The sequence below is a fragment of the Anopheles funestus genome, chromosome 2RL, assembly GCF_943734845.2.
Source record: "Anopheles funestus chromosome 2RL, idAnoFuneDA-416_04, whole genome shotgun sequence".
Lineage (NCBI taxonomy): Eukaryota > Metazoa > Arthropoda > Insecta > Diptera > Culicidae > Anopheles > Anopheles funestus.
The window spans coordinates 95,253,926-95,277,639 of NC_064598.1; the positions used below are offsets into that span (position 1 = coordinate 95,253,926).

General features: G+C 45.0%; 5 protein-coding genes and 1 long non-coding RNA gene across 6 annotated transcripts in view; 2 read left to right on the plus strand and 4 right to left on the minus strand.

Moving 5' to 3' along the window:
* The window catches only part of LOC125763639 (uncharacterized), a 135,592-nt gene that overhangs the window by 75,050 nt on the left and 36,828 nt on the right, over window positions 1–23,714 (minus strand). The gene's annotated exons all lie outside the window — the stretch shown is intronic.
* On the plus strand, window positions 271–6,616 carry LOC125763368 (ubiquitin conjugation factor E4 B). Its single transcript, XM_049426453.1, has 6 exons — window positions 271–1,014; window positions 2,130–4,750; window positions 4,825–4,996; window positions 5,091–5,203; window positions 5,276–6,144; window positions 6,224–6,616. The coding sequence occupies exons 1-6, from the start codon at window positions 994–996 to the stop codon at window positions 6,289–6,291; spliced, it is 3,864 nt and encodes a 1,287-aa protein (XP_049282410.1). The 5' UTR covers window positions 271–993; the 3' UTR covers window positions 6,292–6,616.
* On the minus strand, window positions 6,509–7,672 carry LOC125763567 (uncharacterized). Its single transcript, XM_049426880.1, has 2 exons — window positions 7,555–7,672; window positions 6,509–7,485 (listed from the first exon to the last, which is right to left on the minus strand). Exons 1-2 carry the CDS (start codon window positions 7,602–7,604, stop codon window positions 6,759–6,761), a joined length of 777 nt encoding a protein of 258 aa, XP_049282837.1. The 5' UTR covers window positions 7,605–7,672; the 3' UTR covers window positions 6,509–6,758.
* LOC125763561 (post-GPI attachment to proteins factor 2-like) lies at window positions 7,767–9,198 on the plus strand. Its single transcript, XM_049426864.1, has 2 exons — window positions 7,767–8,379; window positions 8,491–9,198. The coding sequence occupies exons 1-2, from the start codon at window positions 7,926–7,928 to the stop codon at window positions 8,844–8,846; spliced, it is 810 nt and encodes a 269-aa protein (XP_049282821.1). The 5' UTR covers window positions 7,767–7,925; the 3' UTR covers window positions 8,847–9,198.
* LOC125763484 (L-2-hydroxyglutarate dehydrogenase, mitochondrial) lies at window positions 8,984–11,161 on the minus strand. Its single transcript, XM_049426724.1, has 3 exons — window positions 10,802–11,161; window positions 10,409–10,718; window positions 8,984–10,159 (listed from the first exon to the last, which is right to left on the minus strand). Exons 1-3 carry the CDS (start codon window positions 10,876–10,878, stop codon window positions 9,227–9,229), a joined length of 1,320 nt encoding a protein of 439 aa, XP_049282681.1. The 5' UTR covers window positions 10,879–11,161; the 3' UTR covers window positions 8,984–9,226.
* Window positions 17,190–22,231, minus strand: LOC125763614 (bacchus-like). The gene is made up of 3 exons (XM_049426964.1): window positions 21,718–22,231; window positions 17,876–18,026; window positions 17,190–17,390 (listed from the first exon to the last, which is right to left on the minus strand). The coding sequence occupies exons 1-3, from the start codon at window positions 21,820–21,822 to the stop codon at window positions 17,332–17,334; spliced, it is 315 nt and encodes a 104-aa protein (XP_049282921.1). The 5' UTR covers window positions 21,823–22,231; the 3' UTR covers window positions 17,190–17,331.

Here is a 23,714-nt window from a genome sequence, read left to right on the forward strand (position 1 = left end):
CGATAAAACGTCAAAATGCTATTGACGGCAGAAACCTGGCTACACCACCCATTTACGCCACCATCGTGGCTTGAAACTTTTCAATAACGGTAAACCGATACAAAATAAATCTCTACGGTTTTCGATACATTTGGTACGAAATAAAAACACAGTTTCTAACCACCAGAGTATCATAAATATGCATTTTATGGTCAGTTATCCGCTGTTGTACCAAACGCTTTGGCTGAATCAATATAATGTTGCTTTTTGCAAAGGAAGAAAGGTGTTTGGATAGACCTTAGCGACTTATGAGTTTACCCAACGTAAAGGTACTCTGACAACGGTAGTTTTTGACATATCATTCTCATTTGACCAATGTAAATCCACTCTGCGGAAAGAAGATACCAACGCAACACCAATTTATTCATTTCATGGTGATATCCGTCTTCAATCGTCGCGAATATCGTTTATTTTCCATTATCGTTCATTCTGCACGGAAAGTAAAAGGTCATTTGAACAGTTGTGCGTGTGAAGAGCAGTTTAAAGCCAGACCGTCGCCTCCACGTCCCTAACTGCGTTGGAGTATTTATAAGTGCGCTATGAAACGAAGTCTAGGTTGATGAAGTGATTGAAGCCCAGTGAATGTAGGTAAATTGCACCTTGCTTCAATGGATTGTTGACGCGTCATAGTATGCCCTGTGCCCTGCCTCCCTCGTTTGTGTGTCATCAAATCGATTAATTTCCAAATGAAGTAAGATAGCGAAAGAAAACGTCCTTCGTCAGACGGTCATCGAAGAAGAGTTGGTGTGATATTGAAAGGAAGAAAGAAAATATCAAACTTTTCAACATCATTTCGAACAGTCTGGTGTGAGTTTCGTAAAGCACGATACCGTGAAGAGTGAAGACTAAAACGATTAGATCGCATATTCTTACTACCGTTTCGTGCAGAACAGTGCCAGTGAAACGAAAGTTGCCAAGAGCAATAGTTTTGTGCGAAGAACTGCCAGCAACGTAATGGAGCTAACACCAGAAGAGGTAAATTTTTCTCCCCATCATGTACCTATAATATGAAAACGTTTCTCGGGGCTCACTGATCCCCGCACCCTGAAGGACATCCCTGTAAACAGTCGTCCATTGTCCTTGCGCTTCTGGATTGGTCTAGAGAAACAAGAAATGGCGATGGAATTAGCCTATTTTGTGGTGCGTCCGAATGCTTTCAGGTGGTGCTATATCATGGGAAATGTTTACACCACCAGCTTATCATTGATTTTCATTTTGTGACCTGCCCAACACGAAACAAAGAACCGGATCACATTACCATCGATGAGGATGCTTTGCTTTTATGCTAGCACTACCACCAATACTAAAGCGCTACACCGATGCCACCACATATGCGACACGCTGCGTCTCGTGGATCCCGTGCCTGGTTACGGCGGTGTTAAGATAGAATAATCCAAAAATACAAAAGAAAACAAGCACCAGCTACGCGATCGCTAGTTATACGATCTCTTGCGGCGTGATCAATTTAAGCGAACTTTGCTGCTAGCAAAATGCTTCAGCGAACTGCTTCTGACTAAGATCTGCTGTATTTTTTTTAAATTCAAACAGTATCCATACACACGTTCAACAAAGCAAAATTTTCATTGTCGGCCATCAGTAGGCGGTTAATGAGTGTGTGCCGTGCGTACTCAGTCAAGGCTGCGCATCACTAACCCGGAACAAAGATCAAGATGGAAAATGTGCCCGGAGGAAAATCATTCGGAATATTAAAAAATGAGGTCTCGCTTTTGCTTCTATATTGGTATAAATTGGTTGTGCGGATGCTGCGTACACAAGAATGTGTTTTTCGTATTGTGAGACGTTTCTTATTGCGACGGAAAAATCCACACAACTGTGTCAAATGTGTTTTTTTCCACAATAGAAGCAAAAGATGGACATGTATTCACAAGCGGGAAGACAGAAGGATCTTGTTTACATCATTGCTTGTTTGCTTCTAGAAGAACCTACAATACGTAGCAAGAAAAGATTGAACGTTTGTTATCAAATTGCACAGAACCACGTGACAGACGTTCTAGAAGTGGGAATAATTCTCGAATGTATGAATTGTTACTGAAATTGTTATCATTTTTATTTCTCTTTTTACCCCATAGATACGGGCACGAAGGCTAAGAAAGCTAGGTGCGAAAAATACCAGGAATGTGTCCAACAACAATGCACCATCCTCCACGGAAACGGATAACAGTTCCACATCCGATGCCACTACCAGTAGCACTACTCCTGCCACAGCACCAGCAGCCCCAGAAGAAGCAGCGACGTTAGAAAATGTAGCAGATTCTCAACAGATGCCAACGAGCGCCCCTATCGTTTCGGATAAATCGGAAACGATGGAAAGTAGTAGCGGCGACAATGTCGGTAGCACCAGTAGTCTTAATAGCAGTACCACCACCACAACCGACCCTAAGGCTGATATGATTCTTCCGAATACGATCGAAGCTTCGCTAATGCTGGGCCTGGAAGTGGCAGAACAATCTCAACAGCAGCAAAAACTGCGTTCTATTCATGTGGCCGTTCCAGCGACAACGACGAACGCAACGACACGGAAGAAGGCAATGCCGGCGGCAGTGGCGTCGGTGGTTCCTACGACAACGACAACCACCCCGAACGCATGGTCTTTTAAAAAGCGATCCTCGTCCGATCACAACACTACGAAACCGGACGGCGACCATCACATTGGCATGGATCTTGAGTCGAAAGCGCAATGCGAACAGGACAGTCGTGTGTCGGCTCAGGACGAGCTGCTACAGATCATGTTGCGCATTATGAAGATAAACAGCAAAGCGCGTTACTCCAATTCCCGATTTACGATCGAATCGGTCATACTGGAGAATGCGCTTGAAATGCTCGAGCGGCAGCGATACGCGGAGTTTTGTGCGGATGTGATCACCGAGGTGATTAAAGGCATCTACTACGGCAAGCTGATCGAGTCGCATAGCGACGATAGCGATGCTGGACGCTTGTCGGACAGTTGGAGCACGATCCCGAGCAAAAAGGTGAAACCTATCATGCTGGACGAGGTAGTCATTGGTCGTGGGCGCGGTGGAAGCAGTGGAGCAATGGCTGCAGGCAGCACCGCCACACCGATGGACATCGATATCGAGATGCAGCCGGAAGACGATGCGCCAGCATACTGTTCGTCGAAACCTTCGATGAAAGCGTTCGCTAACAATCGCGTAGCGGCATTGGAGTACCTTATCGGTTGCTATCTGCGCTCGAATGAGGAACTCTACAGCTACACGAAGGTGAAGAAAAGCAAAAAAATGTATCTCGCCGAAACATTGCCCGATGTGGTAGCGGTGATACGGCAGCATACGCTGAAGTACGCAATACTGGTACTGAAAAATACCTTCCAAAGCTTCTGCCAACCGGGTACCAGCAGCAGTAGCGGTGGTGGTGTTGAGAGTGGCAGCAGTAGCACGATTACTAGCAGCAAAACACCAGCCACCGGTACTGGTAGCACCGCATTGGAGAAATCACCCTTGCTGACGCTCATGTACGAGAACAAAGTGTCGGCCGATTTCATGTCCAACCTGATGGCCGAAAGCCGCAAATCGGACGGCGAGGAAGACTTTCGCGTAATCTTTAACGCGGTACTGGACGATCTGTTCATCGATATGCAGAACGCGATCTGCAACGAAAACATTGTGGCAGATCCGTTGAATCGATTGAAAGAGTTGATTGAAACGCGCGTGGATAATGCGCACCCAATCTGTTTGCTGATCGTGGAGCACAAGATCTTCCTGACGGCGTTTACTCCGGACAAGCACTTTGCACGTGAAATATCGAAGGTATCGTTTCTGGCACCGTTCCTGTCGCTGTCCGTGCTGCTGGACGAAAATCCCAAATTTGCCAGCCATCACTTTTCGGATAACGTGTGCGATCGTACGCTGGCCAACTCGTTCCATTCGATTTTGAGCAACACGCGCAAGGTGCTGCACTCGATCTTTCTAGTGCTGCTGTCGAATCAGTACAGTCGCTTCGAGATGCTCAACTACATCGCAGCCATACTGAAATCGAATGCGAAGCGCATTCAGTACAATGCGGACGATCGTTTTCTGGCCAAAGACGGGTTCATGCTAAACTTCATGTCCGTGCTGCAGTTGCTTTCGGTGAAGATTAACCTATCGCGCATCGACCCACTTTACCCGCATCATCCAGAAAGTTTGGTCGAGATCGAGGATGAAACGAAACTTAAGTTCTCCTCCCAAGAGTACGCCGACTGGCTTGCGACGCTTAAGGACGTGAAGGATTGGGAGCAGCACAAATTTGTTACGCACTGCTGGTTTCTGACGCTGCACGCGCACCATCTCGGCATTATCCCGGCGATCCAGCGCTATAATAAGCTGCTGCGTGCCACTAAGGAGCTGCAGCGCATGGTAGACGAGCTGAATGCCACTAAATCGCAGTGGGAAAATACGCCCCTTGCGCGCCGCAACAAGCAGGTGCGTGATCGGTGCGTTAGCCAGATGAATAAGCTGTCAAAGGCAAAGCTAAGCTGCGATATTGCCATCATTGATCCAAACGTGTTGAGCGCTTGCATGCAGTTCTACTCGACCGTTTGCGAGTATATGCTGTATCAGATCGAGAACCGTCCGATCGAAGGACCGTTCACTAATCAGCAGCATCCATCAACGCTGGTGGCGAGCGATAACTTTTCCGCCCTGCCCGAATGGTACATCGAGGATATTGCTGACTTTATACTCTTCTGCATGCAGTACGTATAGTGTAAATGGAAGCAAAATTTAAATGGAAGCAATAATTAATTCTCATTTCTCTCGCCGAACACAGACACAGCATCAGCGTGATCGATTATGTCGACAATTCAATCATCACCTGGATCTTGACGCTGGTATGTGCACCGCAGCTGATCAAGAATCCCTACATCACTGCCAAACTGATAGAGGTCCTGTTCGTTACTTCTCCAACCATACAGACCACCTCGCAAAGGCTGTATCTTCAGGTAAGTCAACAGAAGACAGTGTCTGCTAGTCGGAGAATTTTTCGCCCGGTTCTTTTGGCAGATTATCACATTTCCGCCCTTTTCTTTTTGGCAGATTATCAATCATGAACTTGCTCAGACAGCATTAGTAAGTGCACTTATGAAGTTTTATACGGATATCGAAACGACGGGACAAAGTACTGAATTTTATGACAAATTTACGATAAGGTGCGTAACAGCAACACAAGCACACGAGTATTTCAATCTAATACTAAATGGTGTTTTATGTTCCTTCTATAGGTATCACATAAGTCATCTGTTTAAGGGTCTCTGGGAGAGCGCAATGCATCGGCAGGCGTTTGTGAACGAATCAAAAAGTGGCAAACAGTTCGTGAAGTTTGTAAACTTCTTCCTCAACGACACGACCTATCTGCTGGACGAGTGTTTGGAGTATCTGAAGCGCATCCACGAAACGCAGGTACTGATGATGGATGATGCCGGTTGGAATGCACTGACCCAGGAAGCGCAACAGAGCCGGCAGCGACAGTTAGTGCAGGACGAACGCCAGTGCCGATCGTATCTGACGCTGGCACGGGAAACGGTCGACATGTTCCACTACATGACGATCGATATCAAGGAACCGTTTCTGCGCCCCGAGCTCATCGATCGGTTGAGCTCGATGCTGAACTACAACCTGCACCAGCTGTGCGGTCCGAAATGCAACGATCTGCGCGTTCGCCATCCGCACAAGTACGGGTGGGAACCGAGACGGCTGTTGGGTCAGCTGGTTGACATATATCTGCATCTGAGCTGTGATGAGTTTGCGGCCGCCCTGGCAGCCGATGAACGTTCGTTTGAGAAGCAATTCTTCGAGGATGCGGCAAACCGCGTGGAACGGATCGGCATTCGTTCACACCGGGACGTGGACGAGTTTCGTAAGCTGATCCAGAAGGCGGCGGAAATTTATGTGAAAAATCAGGAGAATGCCGATGAGTTTGCAGAGGCACCGGATGATTTTAAGGACCCGCTCATGGATACACTGATGACGGATCCGGTCGTGCTGCCGTCCGGTACGATAATGGACCGTGCGATCATTACGCGGCATCTGCTAAACAGCAGCACCGATCCATTCAACCGCCAGCCGCTAACAGAAGACATGCTAAAGCCGGGTAAGTTGTGGCACCATGGTTTCATACACTTGGCAGAGCACTGAATGCTCATTGGTTTGTTTTCCCCCTCACTTCACAGCAACTGATCTGAAGGAACGCATCCAGCTGTGGATCAAAGAGTACCGGGCACAGAAGAAGTCTAGCTAAATCGTTTCAATTCCTCGTACGATGATGATGGCAACTCGTGAAACTTACTTCTTCTTCACCCTCCCTCCCTTCCTCCGTGTGTAGCCGACTACTATGTTTAATAAAAACAAACCCCGTACTCGATGATTCTGACGAATTGAATGTGTGGTGGCAGAAATAAAAAAAAATCAACAAAAGGACAAATTCTTCTACCGGCTGATAATGGAACTCGATATCCTTTCGTCAAGTAAAACCTATCTACTTTATTGATGCAATGATTCTCATTCGCCTAACATTGTTGTATTGCGTGCGTGATTAAAGGAAATATATTAGAACTTTAACTTAACATGTGACTTGGTTTAGTAAAGGCTAAAGGAAAATTAAATACAAATCGGTGCTGCTGTTTGGAAATAATTTTCACAAAAACAGCGCATCATGAGGATTATACATATACCCTATATAAATAACATTTAAATAATATCAATTACCTATTCATCGTTCGCTTGCCTCAATTTTTCTCTCAAAGATTTCATTCTACGCGCTATGCCAGGCAACAACAGAATGGCCAACATGTCTCCTTGCTTGTTTGTGTTGTTCTCGTCAACCATTTCTTCAACGTATCGTCTTGGCGGTTTCGTATGAACATAATAGTTAAACCGTCCTAGCCACACATCATCAACATTCGCCGGTGCACAGATTTTGCTTTTCAGGAACATCACGTAACCTCCGTTATGTGGATATGGTGGAAAGGTGGCGAAATACAGATGCAATACTTTCTCCGCCAGGGACAGCCGGTAGTAATCGTACGTTGGTTCATTTGGTCCGTATCGGAATTTGCCTACGTGTGCAAGGGCTGCAAGCAATGCTTTCCTTCCTTTACCACCGGCCGACAGTCCCAACAGCTGGCAGGCATATTTATCGCGTATCGGGACCGTAAAGAGATCCGCACAGTCCGGGTTGAGGTTAATTGTTAGTTGATTCTGTTGAAAAACGTTACACTGAGGCCAGGTGGTGGGAATGTTGCTGTAACGAATCGATTGTATATCGACCAAGCTGACGAAAACCATATGCAAGTTGAAATGGCAAAACCGGGGAGTTGAGGGAGTAGCAAATAATGTTTGCCGTTTTGGATTTCTTCTTGTTTCGATTGTAATGTGTGTTCCAATGCGTGAAGGGCCGGCGGTACATAGTTCCGCTTTTGCTGGTCGGTTAAATCTGCAACAATCAATAAGAACTAGAATTTATTTCTGTGAGCATAATTTGCCTTTGTATCTTCATACTTACCCTCCAGTGAATACGAGTGGTACGATACAGTTAGAATGAATCCTTCCCATAACGAGGGAAAATTTTAAGCGTTGTTGATCATTTTAATAGCACTGTAAATGCTGCCTCGGACAAACTGTTTGAAGTACACCAAACAAAAACATTAATTATGACCATCACAGATCCCATTATCCTTCCACTTTTTGACATTCTTCACGTAGTCCTACATTTGTTTACAAATGTGCATGCCGCACCACTCTGTGATATCTGTGGCGTTTTTGTGCTACAATTGATCTGCATATGCGGTAGACAAAAAATGTAATGATTTGTGTAAACAGTTGGCACCACAAGCCATTCGACAAAATCCGTGTTTGACCATTGTGCCAGTCGAAATGTTACCACAATACGAGCGGCTCGTGGATCCCGATGTGGTGGGTGATACTGGTACCGGTAGCGGTCTGCGGAAAAGCACATTTCGTATCCGCTTCGGTAAACTGGCCGTTGCGACGGTTATGCTACCGGTTGCGGGGTTTCTTTTCTGCGTCATCTGGTCACTGCTGTACAATTTCGAGCAAGCGAATGCGACGCACTGCCTAGTGTACAATTTCCTGCCCTCGCTATCGGCTGCGATCGGCAATTACCAGCCACAACGATTCGTTTGGCAGTTTTCGGTGCTTTTTCACGCTCCCTTCCGGTACGCGATCGCATTCCTATACAAAAACCATCATCTAACGCTACTGTCTCGGAAGCATCGCAAGGAATGGGCCTATCTGGCGTGTATTCTAAACATCATCGAGTTAAGCTCGCTGGTAGGTTTGAGCTTGTGGACCTCCAGCAACAACTATGGTGAGTAGTTAGTAGCCCGAGCAATGTCAACCTTTCAATTAACCTCCATTTAACTATGTGACTTCACACTACCAATGTTTCATGTTTTCTCTTTCTTTTTTTGTCTTCCAGAAATTCATAAATTTTGTTTCAGTGCCTTTGTGATATGTTCCATAGTTTACATGCATCTGGTGGTGCTCATCAATCGGCTTACGCGTGCCGACGAGATGCTGACGCTGGCGGAGCGAAAATCCTTACGCTTTAAGCGCCGACTGCTGGTGGTGAATGTGGCTTCCATTCTGTTCGCGGTGTACTTTTTCGTGCGCCACAATAGTCATTGCGAACCGGGTATCTATTCGCTGTTTGCGTTGAGCGAGTACGTGTTCGTGTACTCCAACATCGGCTTCCACATGACGGCCTACTGGGACTTTATCAAAGCAAACGTGTACTTCCACTGGCGCACCGGCATCCACTTCAGTTCCGTTTAAAGATGGACACGTCATCGAACAGTGTGTGTGTGATCTCCGTGCTTTCGTAGGTACGCCGGTTGCTGGAGCCTAACATATATGATCTTATAAGATAAGATAGCAGCAATACGCTTGTACATATAAATCCGCTCCATAAGTTACGCTTTTACGTAGAATTGTTCGCTTTTATTTTTGCTTAACGATTTTCGGGTTTGCTTACTTTTGTAAGGACCGGAAAACATAACGGACCAGCGTGTCGGACACCGTAAAACAATGTACATATGTTTAAAAACGTTCGTAAAATAAATTGCATCAACACAATAGTTGGAATATGATTCCGCAATAAAATAATAACAAAACATTAACAATTATACCTACTGCCGTTTGATGATCCTTTCCCTTCACTTGCCAATGTGAAATTCTTGCTCGATCTTATCGGCTATCATCTTGGCTATCGAAAGCGAACTCGTCGCCCCGGGCGAAGGAGCATTGCGGCAGTGAAGAATGTTTTTCGAAAGGGCCGAATTTCCCTTCCCATGGTCAAACACAAAATCGTCCACCAGGTTACCATCGTTGTCGAGTGCTTGGGCACGTACACCGGCCGGTCCGCGCGCTACATCGTACTCGTGTATGTCCGGTATAAACTTTTGCAACTCTCGCACCTGCAACGGTATTAGCGCTGATCGGGCAATCTCCATTATGCCGGCACCGACAAACTTGGAAGCCATTTTAATAAATCCCGGAAAGCGAAGCGCATCGATCAATTCCGGCACATTGATGTCTGACCACTTGTAGCCTTCACGCCGGAAGGCAAGCACAGCGTTCGGACCCAACCACACACTTCCATCCATCCGTGGAGTAAAATGTACACCAAGAAACGGAAATCGAGGATCGGGCACTGGATAAATGTTACCCCGCACCATATGGCACTTGTCCTTATTGAGCAGCAGATACTCCCCCCGGAATGGGACGATTTTGGGCACGGACGGACAGCCCGTCATTTCCGCCAGCTTGTCCGATTGTAATCCGCCACAGGTCAGAATGTTGCGGGCACGTATTTCATCGCCCTTCTCACTGCGCACAACGATCGGATAGTCGACGTTGTCGGATGCTTCCGCAAACTTTGCCACCTTAAAGTTCACGTACACATCTCCACCGGCGGCTTTGAAATCGCGCGAATAATACTGCGTTACAAGGCTCCAATCGACGATGCCCGTATGCGGGGACCAGATCGCTTTCAGTCCCTCGCAGTAAGGTTCGATCTCTTTGATCTTGGCCTGATCAACCATCTGCACATCTGGTACATTATTGGCAAGCGAACGTTGATAAAGGTCCTACGGGAAAACAATAAATTCGATTTACTATCGCACTCGAGCGTTCTCGTTAACGATCGCACTAAATAAGGTGGGGTTGCAGTGTTTTGTTGGCCTACTTTTGCCCAAAAACAATCACTAACAACACTTCCACCTGTAATCGTTGGTCACTCACACAAATGCATCGCTTGCTACGATAACAATTGTTGCCCTTGGATGCGTTTTGTGTTTCCATTGGTTTTACACCCCAGGGGCGTTCGCTTTACTTACATTCAATCGTTCCACTTCGACCGGATTTGTGGCCACAATTAGTTTGCCAACTTTCTTGTACGGTACGTTCTTTTCGTCCAAATACTTGTAGCTTAAATGCAGTCCCTCTACGCATAATTTCGCCTTCAGGGAACCTGGTTTGTAGTAAATGCCTGCATGGATCACGCCACTGTTGTGACCGCTCTGGTGAAAGGCCAGCTTTGGTTCCTTTTCCACGATCGCGATCCGCAGTGTCGGATGTCGTAGCAAAATTTCACGGGCCGATGCAGTACCAACGATACCTCCACCGACTACTACAATGTCGTAGTTTCTGCGGAGAAGTAATATTAAGAATGTTTCGATCAATTTTCTATTATCGGACAGTCAATTACACTGTGCAGTTGATTCACTCACCTATTCACATCGGCAGAATAGGCTCTGCAGAAGGTGCCTGCTATCGTTCGCGATACTATTTTTCTAGACAACATCATTTTTCCAACATTCACTTAAGTTATTTTGGAAGAAAATATAAGCTAACTGCTTTTAGGTGTAGCCTACGGGAACACACAGGCACGAGAAACAGCAAAACAATGCTGTGCACGGCGAGGACCGACTAAAATAAAATCTTTCCCTAGCCAGAATCCACTTCTTGTCCGTACGCGAAGAGAAGACGGATGAATGACCTTGTTGTTGACATTGTTTTCATTTGCGAAACACAAGACTTAAGCCTACAGCACACGGTGTTTACCCGTGTCTGCAAGAAATCGAAAAATGTATACATTGCAAACCGTTCGTAAAATAGAATATTTAATTTAAATATGTGTTGCTTTCATTGAACCTTTATTTAAATTTTTAAATAAATTGTAAATTACACAGAAATAAAATTCCACTCAGCAGCTTAACCGCTGTTTCCACCAAGTGAAAGCGACATTCCAATATTGTACATCTGGCTAAAGCTTCACTTCTAGTGCTTGAGCTAACTTTCGCAAAGCTCGCCCAAGTTTCACATTTGCTACTTCGAAGCTTCACCACCAACAGCGCTGCCGTTGTGCTAATACATGATGACGGTGGCATGGAATTTTTTAGTACAGCTAAATGCTAAAATTCAATCCAAACTTCGAACCGGTAACATTTGCCTTTATTGAATTCCGATTACATAACATCCAATCCGAGTATATGCTTTTGAGGAAGCTGATGCTTACGTGGAAAACATCCCCAAGTTAGAAACTATCGACTAAAGTCTATTGCGAAGTAGGCCAGAATTTGTTCTTCCCTTGCTTCAGCCGGCGAAATCGTTGCGTGAGAAAAGAACGCAGGGGTTGGCTCCGATCTGACAATTTGCAAAAGCGTTGCGTTTTCTATTCCTCATCCCACCGTACCCTCATCATATCCGTTACCATCGAGGGGGTGCTTGCGTGTGCGGTAGAATGCGATCACGCCGGTTTTTTTCTACGCGCTTTCAGTCAACTTCCGTCTAATGTTTTCCCGCTAGCGGTGTGTTGTTTTCCATGTTTTTTTTCACAGATTTGTTATTAGATGGTTATTGTACAATAATTACAAGAAGAACTACTCGCTTATTTCTTCGATTCTTTGTAAATTAATTATTTTTTTACCCATTTTCAAAGATAGCTTCTCTCCCAAGCATGCGCCGTCATTTGAGCGGAAAGACTATCATGCAAACGCACCTGTCATTTGATGCTAGAGAGATGTTTTATTCTTCATTTTTAATAGAGCGCTTTATGCGAATTTTAGTCGTTAATAAAAAAACGCCCATCTAATCTTCCCAAATCGGGGCTTTTTTCGAGAAAATTTCCACAATCGGCGTTCGGTTTTATTAACACGTTTTGCAACGCGGGCAATGCTGCTCTTTTCGCCCTGGACGCCCAGCAGCAGCACATGGCTTGGCTTGCGTTTTCTTCCGACGTTTTGTAGGTAAGCATCGAGGGGCTTGGCTTGGCTTGGCTTCGTATGGCTGCGTTGCCTGCTGCTGCCGTGCTAATGGATCGATTTAGGCTTCCTGTGCCTGGAGAGAGAGGAAAAAGAAAGCAACAAGAATGGGACAACCAAACGCGTGGAAAGGGAACACACATTTAACAGGCACAGGCAGCGCGCACATAGCAATGTCAGGCCAAACCGACAGAACTGCCGCACAAGAAACCCATGTGTGAGGTATAAAATCCGGGGGTACACCAAGGAAAAATAAGCCCGCTCGTCCGGTCCGGTCATATTATATTGCACTTGGGCCATGTTTTTGCACCCGATTTTCCCTATCGCTGGTGAGAATTTGTTGGGGGTTTTTTTCTGTTGTACAATGAGATTGCCTTTCAACGTGGAATTACGCCTATTTACACACACCCCGAGTGTGCTATGTACAACGACCGTTCCGTTGTGCGCATGTGTTCGGCTGTAAAAACCAGCCCAGCACACACGCGCGCATGTTCCTTTTTTTCCCTTCGCCACTATACATAAAGCGATGGTGCGTGTGGCTTTGCTGGTGTGCGTGTTTTGGGCTCATGTAAAGTATGCTTTCTCCCGCCGCGATACATCCCCTCCACGTTTCAACATCTCTCGTAAGCATGAGAATTCCGATCCCGGTATACAATACCCGTCATGATGATGATGATGATGATGACGATGGTTCTACTCAAATCGGCAAATTGGTAACGGTTGTACGATGACGATGAGATAGAGTGGTGTACACCGGAGAGTATCATCGCATGCTTTTCTTTTCTCAGCGCAGTAGGCATAAAGATCGAAACCGGCGTTTTATGTTGCAATGAGGTGACGATGATGCTCTATATGCGTCACTACGTCAAATTGGATTTTGCACTGGTACTCAAGCGAAACATTCGATGTAAGGCACTATTTAACACACACGTTGCCGTATCAATTCCACAATGATTATTGAAACATTTCAGTAAAAAAAAGAAAAAAAACTTATTTTTATTTTTTGTCTCCCCGCGGTTACTTTGAGTCACGGATGACTCTGGGTCCCTCAAAGCGTCCCAACAACACTCCGTTTTGTTCTATTAGAAATGGTGCGCCAGCTGCAAACTTGCGGCACGCGCTTCACAAATATCTGCCGGTGCTACGTAGCACACATCTTTAGGTAAGCTCAGAAGACCAACCTTTCGAATAAACAGCTGCAACTCGTAACACTGGGTGTGACAATTGTGGACAGGGATGCAATACAGGATCATTCAAATGCTTCCGTTGTCTAGGGAACGTGGCTTTGTCCTTCATTCCCGTTGCACAGAAAAGCTTCAACACACACACGTACCATGGTACACACCGTGTGTTGGGCTGTTACTATGGTAACGCTGCGGTTTTTGCCGCTATTGAACGATGATTTTTCTTTTCTCTTCGAATCGATAACGATAACTTCATAACTTCCCTTAATTAGATTTCCCCCCCATTAAACTACACACACACACATACACAAGCCCACATTATCTGGTGACGAAATTAGATGATTTGTTTAACAAATTAAAACTTGACACTAGATTACAATTTATATTTCATACAATCACACTACAAAGGACACATTCCCCATGCCTAACTTTTGAGCCACGTTGTTTTATTTCTAACTTCCATTAATTAGAGTCGTGCGGTACGAAAAACCAAGTGGGATGTATAAATAACTAAATTATAATTTCTTTATTTAACACTAATCACCCACGTGTTTATTAACAAAATTACCCTTGGGAGCTTTGCTTCAGAGGTTTTCCTCCTCATAATCAAAGCTGAACTGCTTGGTTTGCCACTCCTGCCTGGATGGTTATATGTATTTTTTATTGATTTGCACATTAGCCGCATAGTTCAGTTCGGTCCAGTCAAGATTTGAACACAAGCACGAATGTTGTATCAAGATGTGCTCCTTACCAATTATGATATATTGGCGCACATTAACCGAACTAGGGCAACGTGAGGCAAAAGCAATAATTCAACTATTGTTTTGGTACCGAATTTTGTTGTAGTTAGATATACTAAAGCGTTTTCTGTGTCTATATTATTTGTCAATTATACTTTTAACGTTCGTTAGCAATAAAAATCCACACATGAAATGTAATCATTAAAAAAACCGGAAGTCCAGGTGTTTCCAGGCAAAGGAAACACGTTTCATCAAGAAGAAAAACCCTACCATTCACCCTTTCACCCCCCCATTGTTGCATAATGCACCCTTGTGTGTATGTGTACGTGTGTGTGCGCACGCATTTATGTTCTTCCCAAAATCCCATAGTGTTCCTTTAACTCTCTCCCATTCAAAACCATTTATCATACACATTATCATGTGTGTCAGTGTTTTTTGTTTTTCTTTATTTTTCGCATCTCTCATGACGAATTTCGCCACGAACGACCTTAAACGTACACCATAATCATAGTATTTTCTGTCCGAAAACATTTAATTAAAAGATAGTTCTGGAGGGGTATAATCCGTTTTTTTTCTCGTTTGTTTTGTTTTTGTTTGTTTTTGCTCCGGGGTGTGTTGTACCGCGCGCGCATGTGACCCCGAAGGAAGTGGGGGGCGAGATATTTTCATTCCCACCCCCAACAACGCTTCGTTTGACATTGCACATCATTATTCATCATTGGAAAATTACAGCTTTGTTTTCTAATGTTGTCTGGAAAAAAGAAGGAAACTCTCTCTCCCTCTATCGGTTTTTGCTTGCTTGCTTCTGCTAGTATCATTTGGAGAGCGCAACAAAAAAATCCAATGATTGAAAATCTAAAATAACCGAAAAGAAAAACATTCTCCCGCTCGTTCTTGAAGGAAAAACATGCCGCTTAGTACACGTTTTTCTGTGCTCACATTGGAGTGTGGCTCTACCTTTCTCTGGCTAACATCCTTCCACTGTCTCTCTGTCTTCCTTTCCGGTTAATAACTGTTTTGCTTAATGCGATCCTCTGTTTCCGGTTTATTGTGTTCGCATGGTTTACGCATGCAAAGAACTACTACCTTTTTCGTCTATTTACTTTCTCTATTTGCAATTATAACGTCAGGGGGGGTTACACCTTGCTCCAGTATCGTCTGATTGTCCACCTGTCCCGTCCGTCCGTCCGTCCGTCCGTCCCTTCGTTCGTATGTCGTCCTCTGTCCTTTCGCACGTACACGCGTTTGCCTATATGTCTAGGTTCTGGATCAGTCTGAGTCAGTGTTTTATTATCATTAACTCTTCTTCTGCGCCATACACAGTCGAATTTATAGTCACGGTACCTTCCTTTCTTAGGATGCGTGTGCAGGGTTAGACACTTGTGAGAAATGGAGTTTGTGGTAGGGGTAAGTGGTGATGATGCACCGGTACTGGTTAGAGTCCCCGTGACACTCACACCTCTCTCTCTCGCTCTCTCCTCAAGTCCCTGCGCGAATTGTTCCGATACACGAATCTAAATTGAGATGAGATCCATCACAAGTCTCACACGCGATCTCTGCACACCTTCAAAACTTGTTTGTTTGTTTTTTTGTTTGTTTGCTTGCTTGTTACTACTTTCTGTTTTTGTGTGGATATATATATCTCATAATAATAATGCTGTTGTGTTTTATGCTTTGTCTGACCACTGTACACAGCTTCCTTACTACGGCACACGCTTTTTCCACCCACACACACCACACTACGACGGCGGTGCGTGTGTTTGGGTGGCAAGCGCGACTTTACTTTGCAATAACTCCTATGCAATGTTAAATGTATTGTTTTGACCCATTTCTTTAATGACTAATGTACCCTTCTCCTATCTTCTGACCTTTCTGTTGTTTACCATTCTGGCTTGTTTATGCGCTTGCACCGCATGCACCGGGGGATGAGGGGGCCTATCCTCGACTCTATACACAAACCCAAACGAAAAAACACACCATATCCTTTTGCTGAAAACACCAGTGTGCGCTACTTACTCCATTACGTTGTGATAGGGATGAGCCGAAGTGACCTTCTCGGTTGGGTGCATGTGACCTGCGCGCGCGATTTGTGGGTAGGTTGCTTGGATTGCTTAGACTACAAACTGCAGCGAACCGTGAAAATCTTAAGATGCTCTTTCTCTCACTTACTCGCCTTTTCTCTCTTTTACGCTTTTCTATCGCTTCCTTCATATCCTCGTGGTGGTTGTACTACACATCACACACTACTGCCAAATACTTGTGGAGCGTCTTTCACTCTCCCTGGGGTGTAAGTGTATGCTGCGAAAGAGCATACACTGTGTTTCTCTCCTCGTAGTAGTAGTAGTAGTAGTAGTAGCCGGCTCCCATGTCCTTTTTGGCGATGTTTTACCCATGCTTGGATCCTTTTCCGGGTACGGAGACAGAGAGAGAGAGTGTAGCAACAAAATACGCAACCGTAGTGGTGATGATTGGTGGAGGATGTCCGGAATTCGCGTAGGTGTGAGCGAACATTTCGTAACTTCTTCATGCATTTTTCGCACAAACGAGATTTTCGATCTGGCGCTATTGATTTGCGAGTGAGTGGATGATGATTTTTGATGTGTTCTCTTTTCTCGCCGCCCTTCTGCGTGAACAACCACAGGAAAGGTAAGTAGATGTGGGGGTGGTTGGAGAATTCTTCCTCTGGTGTATTCGGCAGTTTTGCCTACTATTGTTTTTTTCCATCTGTTCTATTTCTTACGCTCTCACTGTCGCCGCCTTTTTGCTTAAGTTACGGTTCCCGTTCGTTCTCTCTCGCTATCCAACTGTCTGTGTCGTCCTGTGTGTGTATGTGGGTGTGTGTGTGTGCTTTGTGTGTGTGTGAGTTCGCGTTTTTTGTAGGTTTTCCTCTGCTTCATTTTTTATAAAATATATACACAAACAAACTTTACAATCGTTTTCATCGATGCATATACTTCTTCCTTGCAGCTCCACTAACGCAAATTCAAAATAATAAATCACCTATTACTAGAGTTATTTTGTTTTTTTTTTTTGTTTTTTGTTAGTCTCACTCTCACATATGCACTTTCATTCATTACGCGTCCTCATCATCTTCCTCCCCCTCGACATCATCACCCTCCTCCTCTTCCTCATCTGTAGATTTTTTGCAAACGCAATGTAAAAGAGAAGAAAAAGAAAAAAGAAGAAAAGAAATGGTGTGAAAACAGCACACCAGTAGGGAATTAGTTCATTGTTCTATCGTGTTCTATATGTGGCGGCAGCGTTTTCTGTATCCTATTTATCCGTCAGTCAGTCGAAGGGCAAACACAATTTGTAGTAAACATGCTTCAACAAAGTAAGCGATGCTTTGCTTCTCCCTTTTGCACAAAAGCTCTCGCACAGTATGCGCACACTGTGATCGGGCGGTTTTGTTGTTTGTGTGTTTGTGTGTGTAATATTTGGCGCGAAATGCTGAAGGAGAAAATTCCAGCGTAGGTTGGATCGAATTCAGACAAGCTAATACATAATTGGTTACATTATTGTGTCCTTGTGTCGTCCTGCTGCTACTAAGTATGATTTTTTTTGGCCACCACCGATTGAAAACCACTTCCATAGAAATGGTTATGGGCATAACTTACCTTCCGCTTCAATGTCTTCCTCATCACCGTATGGAAGGTCGTATTCTTCATCCTCTCCCTCCAACTCCTCTCCTTCATCTTCCACTTCTTCCTCTTCCTCGCCGGCACCGTTTTCGTCCTTCTTTACTTTTTTCGTTTCGGCGGTTTTCTCCTGTATAGAGTAAATAGTGAGCGGAAACAAATGGAGAATTTAGTTATATGGCCGTAAGAGCTCTCTCGTTTGAAATATAGCAATAAATTACTGCTGTTCAAAACTTGATTAGCATTTCTTCCCGTCCACTTTTATGTAGGGAAATCTTATCTTCTATTCCTGTGTACTAAAATTCATATCGATGTGCTTTAGCGGTTATCCCAAGGGCAAGAAAGGACTACTAGAGGGCACCACTATGAAATGGGCGGAAGGAATAAAGGGGCAAGGGTAGGGCGAGGGACAATTCTTCCCAGCTATTATCATCCTTACCCACATAGGGTATGCAGCACCCACGCGCAAACTCGCTCACTTTTTCTGCGAACTAGACCCCTCAAATTATGGCTAGCGGTGGAGAAATAACTGCCCCACTACAATGTATACGTTTAGACGAACTTGCTTCAGCATTCCTAACCATCAACGAACTCATATTTTTCACTTCATTTAACAAGCTCCTATTCAGGAATCGCCTTTATGGCAATAGGGAAGGACGGCATCGAACACACCACCTGGGTTACGGAAAATTGAGAATGGGAAAACCGTTCGAGAAGAAATCCATAATATTTTTCTACCCCTTCATCCCATACAGGCACGCATACAAACACAGATCACATCCCATTCCCATCAGGGGGAATATTACTATGCGGTGCGCGCACGATGTAACCAAATGGGCCAAAACTTTGACACATTCGTGCATCTTCTCTTTTGCACCTTTCCTACCTACATGCTTGTTTTTTTTTATTTTGCTCTTCTGGACAAAACCGGTCATTCTCCTTCTATCTAATTATGTGTAGAAAGAGTGAGTAAGATTGTATGCGTGTGCGTGCGTACGTGTGTGTATGAATGTAAGGATGTGTGTAGGACGCGTTAACGCGCGAGAAAAGTTTGTTTACCTTTCCACTAACACACGCACACTACGCTATTGGGGCAAACGCTTCAAAGCAGTACAGCTGCGTTTGTAGTGATGTTGCCAATGATCGTACAACACCAACACTAATTAACGCCTTTCCCGGTGAATGGACAATACATGGCACGCTACGCGCACTAATTCATTGAATGGCTTTGGATTTTTACGACGAGTACGGTAAGATTACTACTTGTTCTATCAATTAATGAAAACAAATGTAAATTTCTAATTTGATATTATTGTTTGCGCGTTTTTCGAAAAACGACAGGTGCAATGTAAAGTCGAATTTCTTCGTTGTGCTAGGGGATTTTTTTTTAAACCAAGCATAAAACCCGTACACCAAGAGACCGTTGGAGACTCGAACGAACACGGTTGTATAGGTGCGATAAGCGGTTGATGAAACTCCACGCGTTTGCTTATGCTGCTTTTGCTACCGACCGGCGTCTGATGGTGTCGCTGTGTTGGTGAAACCCATCAACGATATCTCGCAGCACCAGCGCGCACGCATACGCCGTGCTCACGTACATAACAGTTTCGCTCTCAAAAGGCGACGCCGTTGCCGGGCTCGCTAAGCGTAACCATCATCGTCGTCATCATCATCATCATCATCGCCATCGTCGTCATCTGCTCTGTCCGCTTTCATGGAAGCGGCATTTTCGATCGAGCATGAGTACATAACGCGAAAAGGCGACGGCGTCATCTTGCAGAGCGAGCGAACGAGAGACCCTTTTGATATGCGGTGGGAGCAAACAAGCGGAAGATAGAGAAGGCGGCACACTTTACCAATTCTATACCACAATTCTAAGATCTTTCCTTTCTAAAATTGCGCTCCGCACACTGCCATTTTCTTGAATTAAAATTGGTGCATGAAAATAGAAACTACTATATTTCCATCATTTTACACCTTCGGGTGCCTACTCAACCAATGACCACCGGGGGTAGTACCCCCGTGAACCTATATGTCGGTGACGATTCATACGCGAGAGAAATGTGTATGTGTGCGTGCGTGTGTCAGAAATGCCGGCGTATATCTGGTAGCCATGTTTGCGCGCGTTCTACAACACCTAGCAAGGCAGAGACAGCGCACACACCTTGCCATCCATCTTTTGCAAGGTCATTTCCATTTCTGTGCACCTGTACGCGGACCGCAAATTCGGTCCACTTTTCTTGGCGCATATACGGGTGAAAACTAGGTTAATCAGAATTAGTCATATTCTCCGATGTACAATAATTGCCCGATGCAAACAGTGCCGCTTCCTGACGCTCATCCGTAGCGCTGAAAATGTTCTGGGAGAGAGGCGGCTGTAACAACAGGGCGAGACTACTTTCTGCTTCATCGTGTCAAAAATAGATTATTTCAAATTCACTATATTTCTCTCCGTTTCAGAACCGCCAGAACGACGTTTTAGTAGTGGCAAACCTTTTATTCCAAGTGCAAGTATGTTGCCCCCCCTTTCCTCAACACGCACACACACACACACATACTCTCGCTCTCTCTCTCTCATTGTTATACGATGACATTTAATTATTAATGCTTGCGTTTTATACTGCTTCATTATTTGATCTTCGCACATCCCACAATCAATGCTACCATGATGCAAAATAGAGTAAAATAATCAAACATTTTCATCCCCACACACACACACATGCTTACTATATGCTGTGTAAAAGGCGCCATAGCAGATGAAGGAGACTACTACGATTGGATCTACACGCTTGACATGGATTTTTTATGCTCTTGGAGGTACGTGGTGTACGCGGCGCGTTTGTACACACGGACGCATGCATGTTTGTGTGAGGCGTACGTCATTCTTCGCGGAAGGTAAGCGCGCGCGCGTGTGTGCGTTTGTGAGTGTGCCGTATGTAAAATGCCGGCCGGTACATCTATGCAACACCCTGGGTTTGGCATGCATTATGCTGCATGTTGTTACTTTGGAAAAAAAGCCGTAAAAATTATGTCAACCATAAGAGGAACAAAACACCTTAAACCCCTTAATGCTATCACACACTACAGGGGAGGTGCGCGCGCTTTTCATAAATTATGTTCAAAAGCACTTTATTGACAGGACGCCATCACGTACACTCTCGAGAGCTGCATCGTTTTGTGTTTCCATACCCCGGGCGTGTAAATTCAATACAAATCTCGAAACATGAATCGATCGACGCTTACAAATTACAAGCATCCGAGCAGAGAGCGCGCTTGTATGCGGCTTGAGTCTTTGCTTTCTTCCATCTGCGCCACTCTTTATCAAGGGCTGATCATCGCGTGCTTACAAATGGTTTTTTTTGAGAGGTGTATACACTGTACGCAAGCAAGCAGTGGTGATGGGGAGGAGGTACGCCGCTACTCCACTGACTCCCATTCACAAATACCACGCATAGTACAGTGTGCGCGCGTGCACACGTTCAGACACATACGCACACACACACACGCGCGCGCGCGCGAACCCACATTCACACAAACGTACACACGTAGCGTTGAAAATATTTCCAAGCGTTGACCGGACACCCCATGTGTACGAGGAAAGGTGGTGAACTACTGTGTGTGCGCGCACACGGAAGAGCTTCGGTTGAATTCGCACTAAATCACGGATGATGAAGAATGGAGCGTGGTCGCGCGCGGGTCGATTCGATTTATGCAGCAGTACAAGTGGAACGCGGAGTGTAGACCGAGGGGTAGGAGAAGGGGGCAGGGAGGGGTGGGCGGACTTGTGGAAGGTGATGGGGGTGTATGATGGTAGTACTCACGTCGGCGGGCCGCTTGACTCCTTTCACCTCCTTGGTTTCTGCCTTTTCCTCCGCAGCGGCAACGTTCTCCACCTCAACTTCACTGTTTTTGTCTGCAGAACTCATTTTAGCTTTGCTTTTGGTTTGCGGGGTAGCGGTATTGGGTTGGTTTTCTTTTTTTTGGGACAGAACCACTTTGGACTTTTCTTTGACTTCCGACCGGTCTGCGCTACTGTCGACGGCTTCCTCACGATGTGTGATCGGGTTCACTGGCGCTTGCAAACTGACAAGGAGTCCGCTGTCAAGGAGTCCGTTGGCTGCACGCGGAATTATGTGCGTTCCTGTCTCTATTGCTGTCCCACTCTGACTGCTGCTGCTGAAACTAGTCTTCCGGCACTCTGGTACGGGCGTCTCGCTTTCGCTTGTGGCTTTACAGCTAGCACGGGCTGTTTTTCTACTCGTGGAGACTCGGAACCACCGATGCTTACGCACTGACCGTTAAAATTCGACTGTGATGCTGCGAATGACAGAGAGCGCGACAAGCAATGACAGCACGCCGCACGACCGAGGGCTTTCCATTGGCGTGGGGGCATTTTTGGATCGCCGTTTTAGCGTGCTAGAGGCTACACCGTTTGGCGAAATTAATCTCTCGTGACAAAAGGTTCAAATTGCAATTAAATGACACCCCATTTGGGTGGTTTTGCACGAAATCATCAATTTCTTTTTACTCGAAGGAGGGATGCATGAGTAGGATGTATGAGAAATTTGACTTGCCGTCATGAGAATTAAAGCTACCAAAGCTATGCTCGAAGCACGCGGTGGACGCCGGATTTGAGCTGTGAGTTTATAACGTCGGGTTGAAGGCTCTCGCAGGGGTAAAGTGTGCCGTTTGTGAGCATTTCTTTCGCTTCTATAGAGTTGCGAGCGGTTTGGTGTAGGGAAACAATCATGGTAGTAAAGCGTGAGAAGACAACCTCACTCGTTGTGGACAGTATTCGATCTTCGTTGGCATATATTTAAAGCGCCAAGCGGAATAATGACGTTGAGCTAATCAATCCAAACTACCAAGCCGCATTGTTCGGAAATGCATGGTAAAGAACGATTGATGAAGCGCTACAGCGTGTTAGCATGTGATCTGCTCAGTATCAATGAAATTCCCCGGTTTTGATTGATTAATGCAAGCGATTTGTAACACTATAGCACATATTACAGCTATTAAACCGAATGAGGTTGGTGGCGCTGTACGATCTCTAGGAAAATCAAACAGGTCAGCATTGTCGCGTGATTTATGGTAAAGTTGTTATGCTTTCGTAATCTATGAAAGATCACAGCCGATCTGCCCATCTGTATAAAGCACGCGTTGTGAGACTGTTTCGCGCCAAATACAGCTGTTGTTGTTTGAAGCCGATAAAGCTGAACAATAATTGATACTTTCCATTTGCCGGGATTATGGCCGATGGCGTTATCAATATTGGACGAACATTGCGTTCGCTACACACAAAGTACGTTAGTGCGCATACCGCACTGGAAATGAAGGGGACGAGACATGTGGCATAAACAAATGTGTATTTTCCACCAAACACGAATGCAATGTTTTCATGCAGGTGATATTAAATGGCACCATCAAAAGTGTGAAGATCGTTTGCAATCCTTTTTTTGAACGACAAAAGAAAGAAGAGATATTAATGCTGCACAGGTTAGCAAAAATGACCTTTCGCCAGAGAAAGATCTGCACACGAAAATAAACAATGTAAATTTGCGACCAGTTTATTAACGAATTCATGTAAGCATGCAAAGCATCTGAAGCTTCGTACATTAGCGCCCTCTGGTGGACATGTACAAAAACAATGCAAATGTTGGAGCTTTAAGCTGCAATGTAAGCATAAAAGCACAAACTATTACAAAACGCAAGAACTTTTCTGCTGATTTCACAGCAAAAAATTTGAATTATGTAATAGTAAAGAGGCAAGTGAATGATTCACAAGGATGTTTCATTAAATCATTGTTGTTTGGTTAGT

What these genes read in the sequence shown, in the direction of transcription:
- LOC125763368 (XM_049426453.1), top strand. Translation starts at nt 994, where the DNA reads ATGGAGCTAACACCAGAAGAG. An exon ending in CGCAAAGGCTGTATCTTCAG is followed by an intron (nt 4,997 to 5,090) that starts GTAAGTCAACAG and finishes TCTTTTTGGCAG; the next exon opens with ATTATCAATCATGAACTTGC. An exon ending in TATGACAAATTTACGATAAG is followed by an intron (nt 5,204 to 5,275) that starts GTGCGTAACAGC and finishes TTCCTTCTATAG; the next exon opens with GTATCACATAAGTCATCTGT.
- LOC125763567 (XM_049426880.1), bottom strand. Translation starts at nt 7,604, where the DNA reads ATGGGAAGGATTCATTCTAACTGTATCGTACCACTCGTATTCACTGGA. An exon ending in CCACTCGTATTCACTGGAGG is followed by an intron (nt 7,486 to 7,554) that starts GTAAGTATGAAG and finishes TGATTGTTGCAG; the next exon opens with ATTTAACCGACCAGCAAAAG.
- LOC125763561 (XM_049426864.1), top strand. Translation starts at nt 7,926, where the DNA reads ATGTTACCACAATACGAGCGGCTCGTGGATCCCGATGTGGTGGGTGAT. An exon ending in GACCTCCAGCAACAACTATG is followed by an intron (nt 8,380 to 8,490) that starts GTGAGTAGTTAG and finishes TTTGTCTTCCAG; the next exon opens with AAATTCATAAATTTTGTTTC.
- LOC125763484 (XM_049426724.1), bottom strand. Translation starts at nt 10,878, where the DNA reads ATGATGTTGTCTAGAAAAATAGTATCGCGAACGATAGCAGGCACCTTC. An exon ending in TATTCTGCCGATGTGAATAG is followed by an intron (nt 10,719 to 10,801) that starts GTGAGTGAATCA and finishes ACTTCTCCGCAG; the next exon opens with AAACTACGACATTGTAGTAG. An exon ending in TCGAAGTGGAACGATTGAAT is followed by an intron (nt 10,160 to 10,408) that starts GTAAGTAAAGCG and finishes GTTTTCCCGTAG; the next exon opens with GACCTTTATCAACGTTCGCT.
- LOC125763614 (XM_049426964.1), bottom strand. Translation starts at nt 21,822, where the DNA reads ATGAGTTCTGCAGACAAAAACAGTGAAGTTGAGGTGGAGAACGTTGCC. An exon ending in GAGTCAAGCGGCCCGCCGAC is followed by an intron (nt 18,027 to 21,717) that starts GTGAGTACTACC and finishes TACTCTATACAG; the next exon opens with GAGAAAACCGCCGAAACGAA. An exon ending in GGAAGACATTGAAGCGGAAG is followed by an intron (nt 17,391 to 17,875) that starts GTAAGTTATGCC and finishes AAAAATCTACAG; the next exon opens with ATGAGGAAGAGGAGGAGGGT.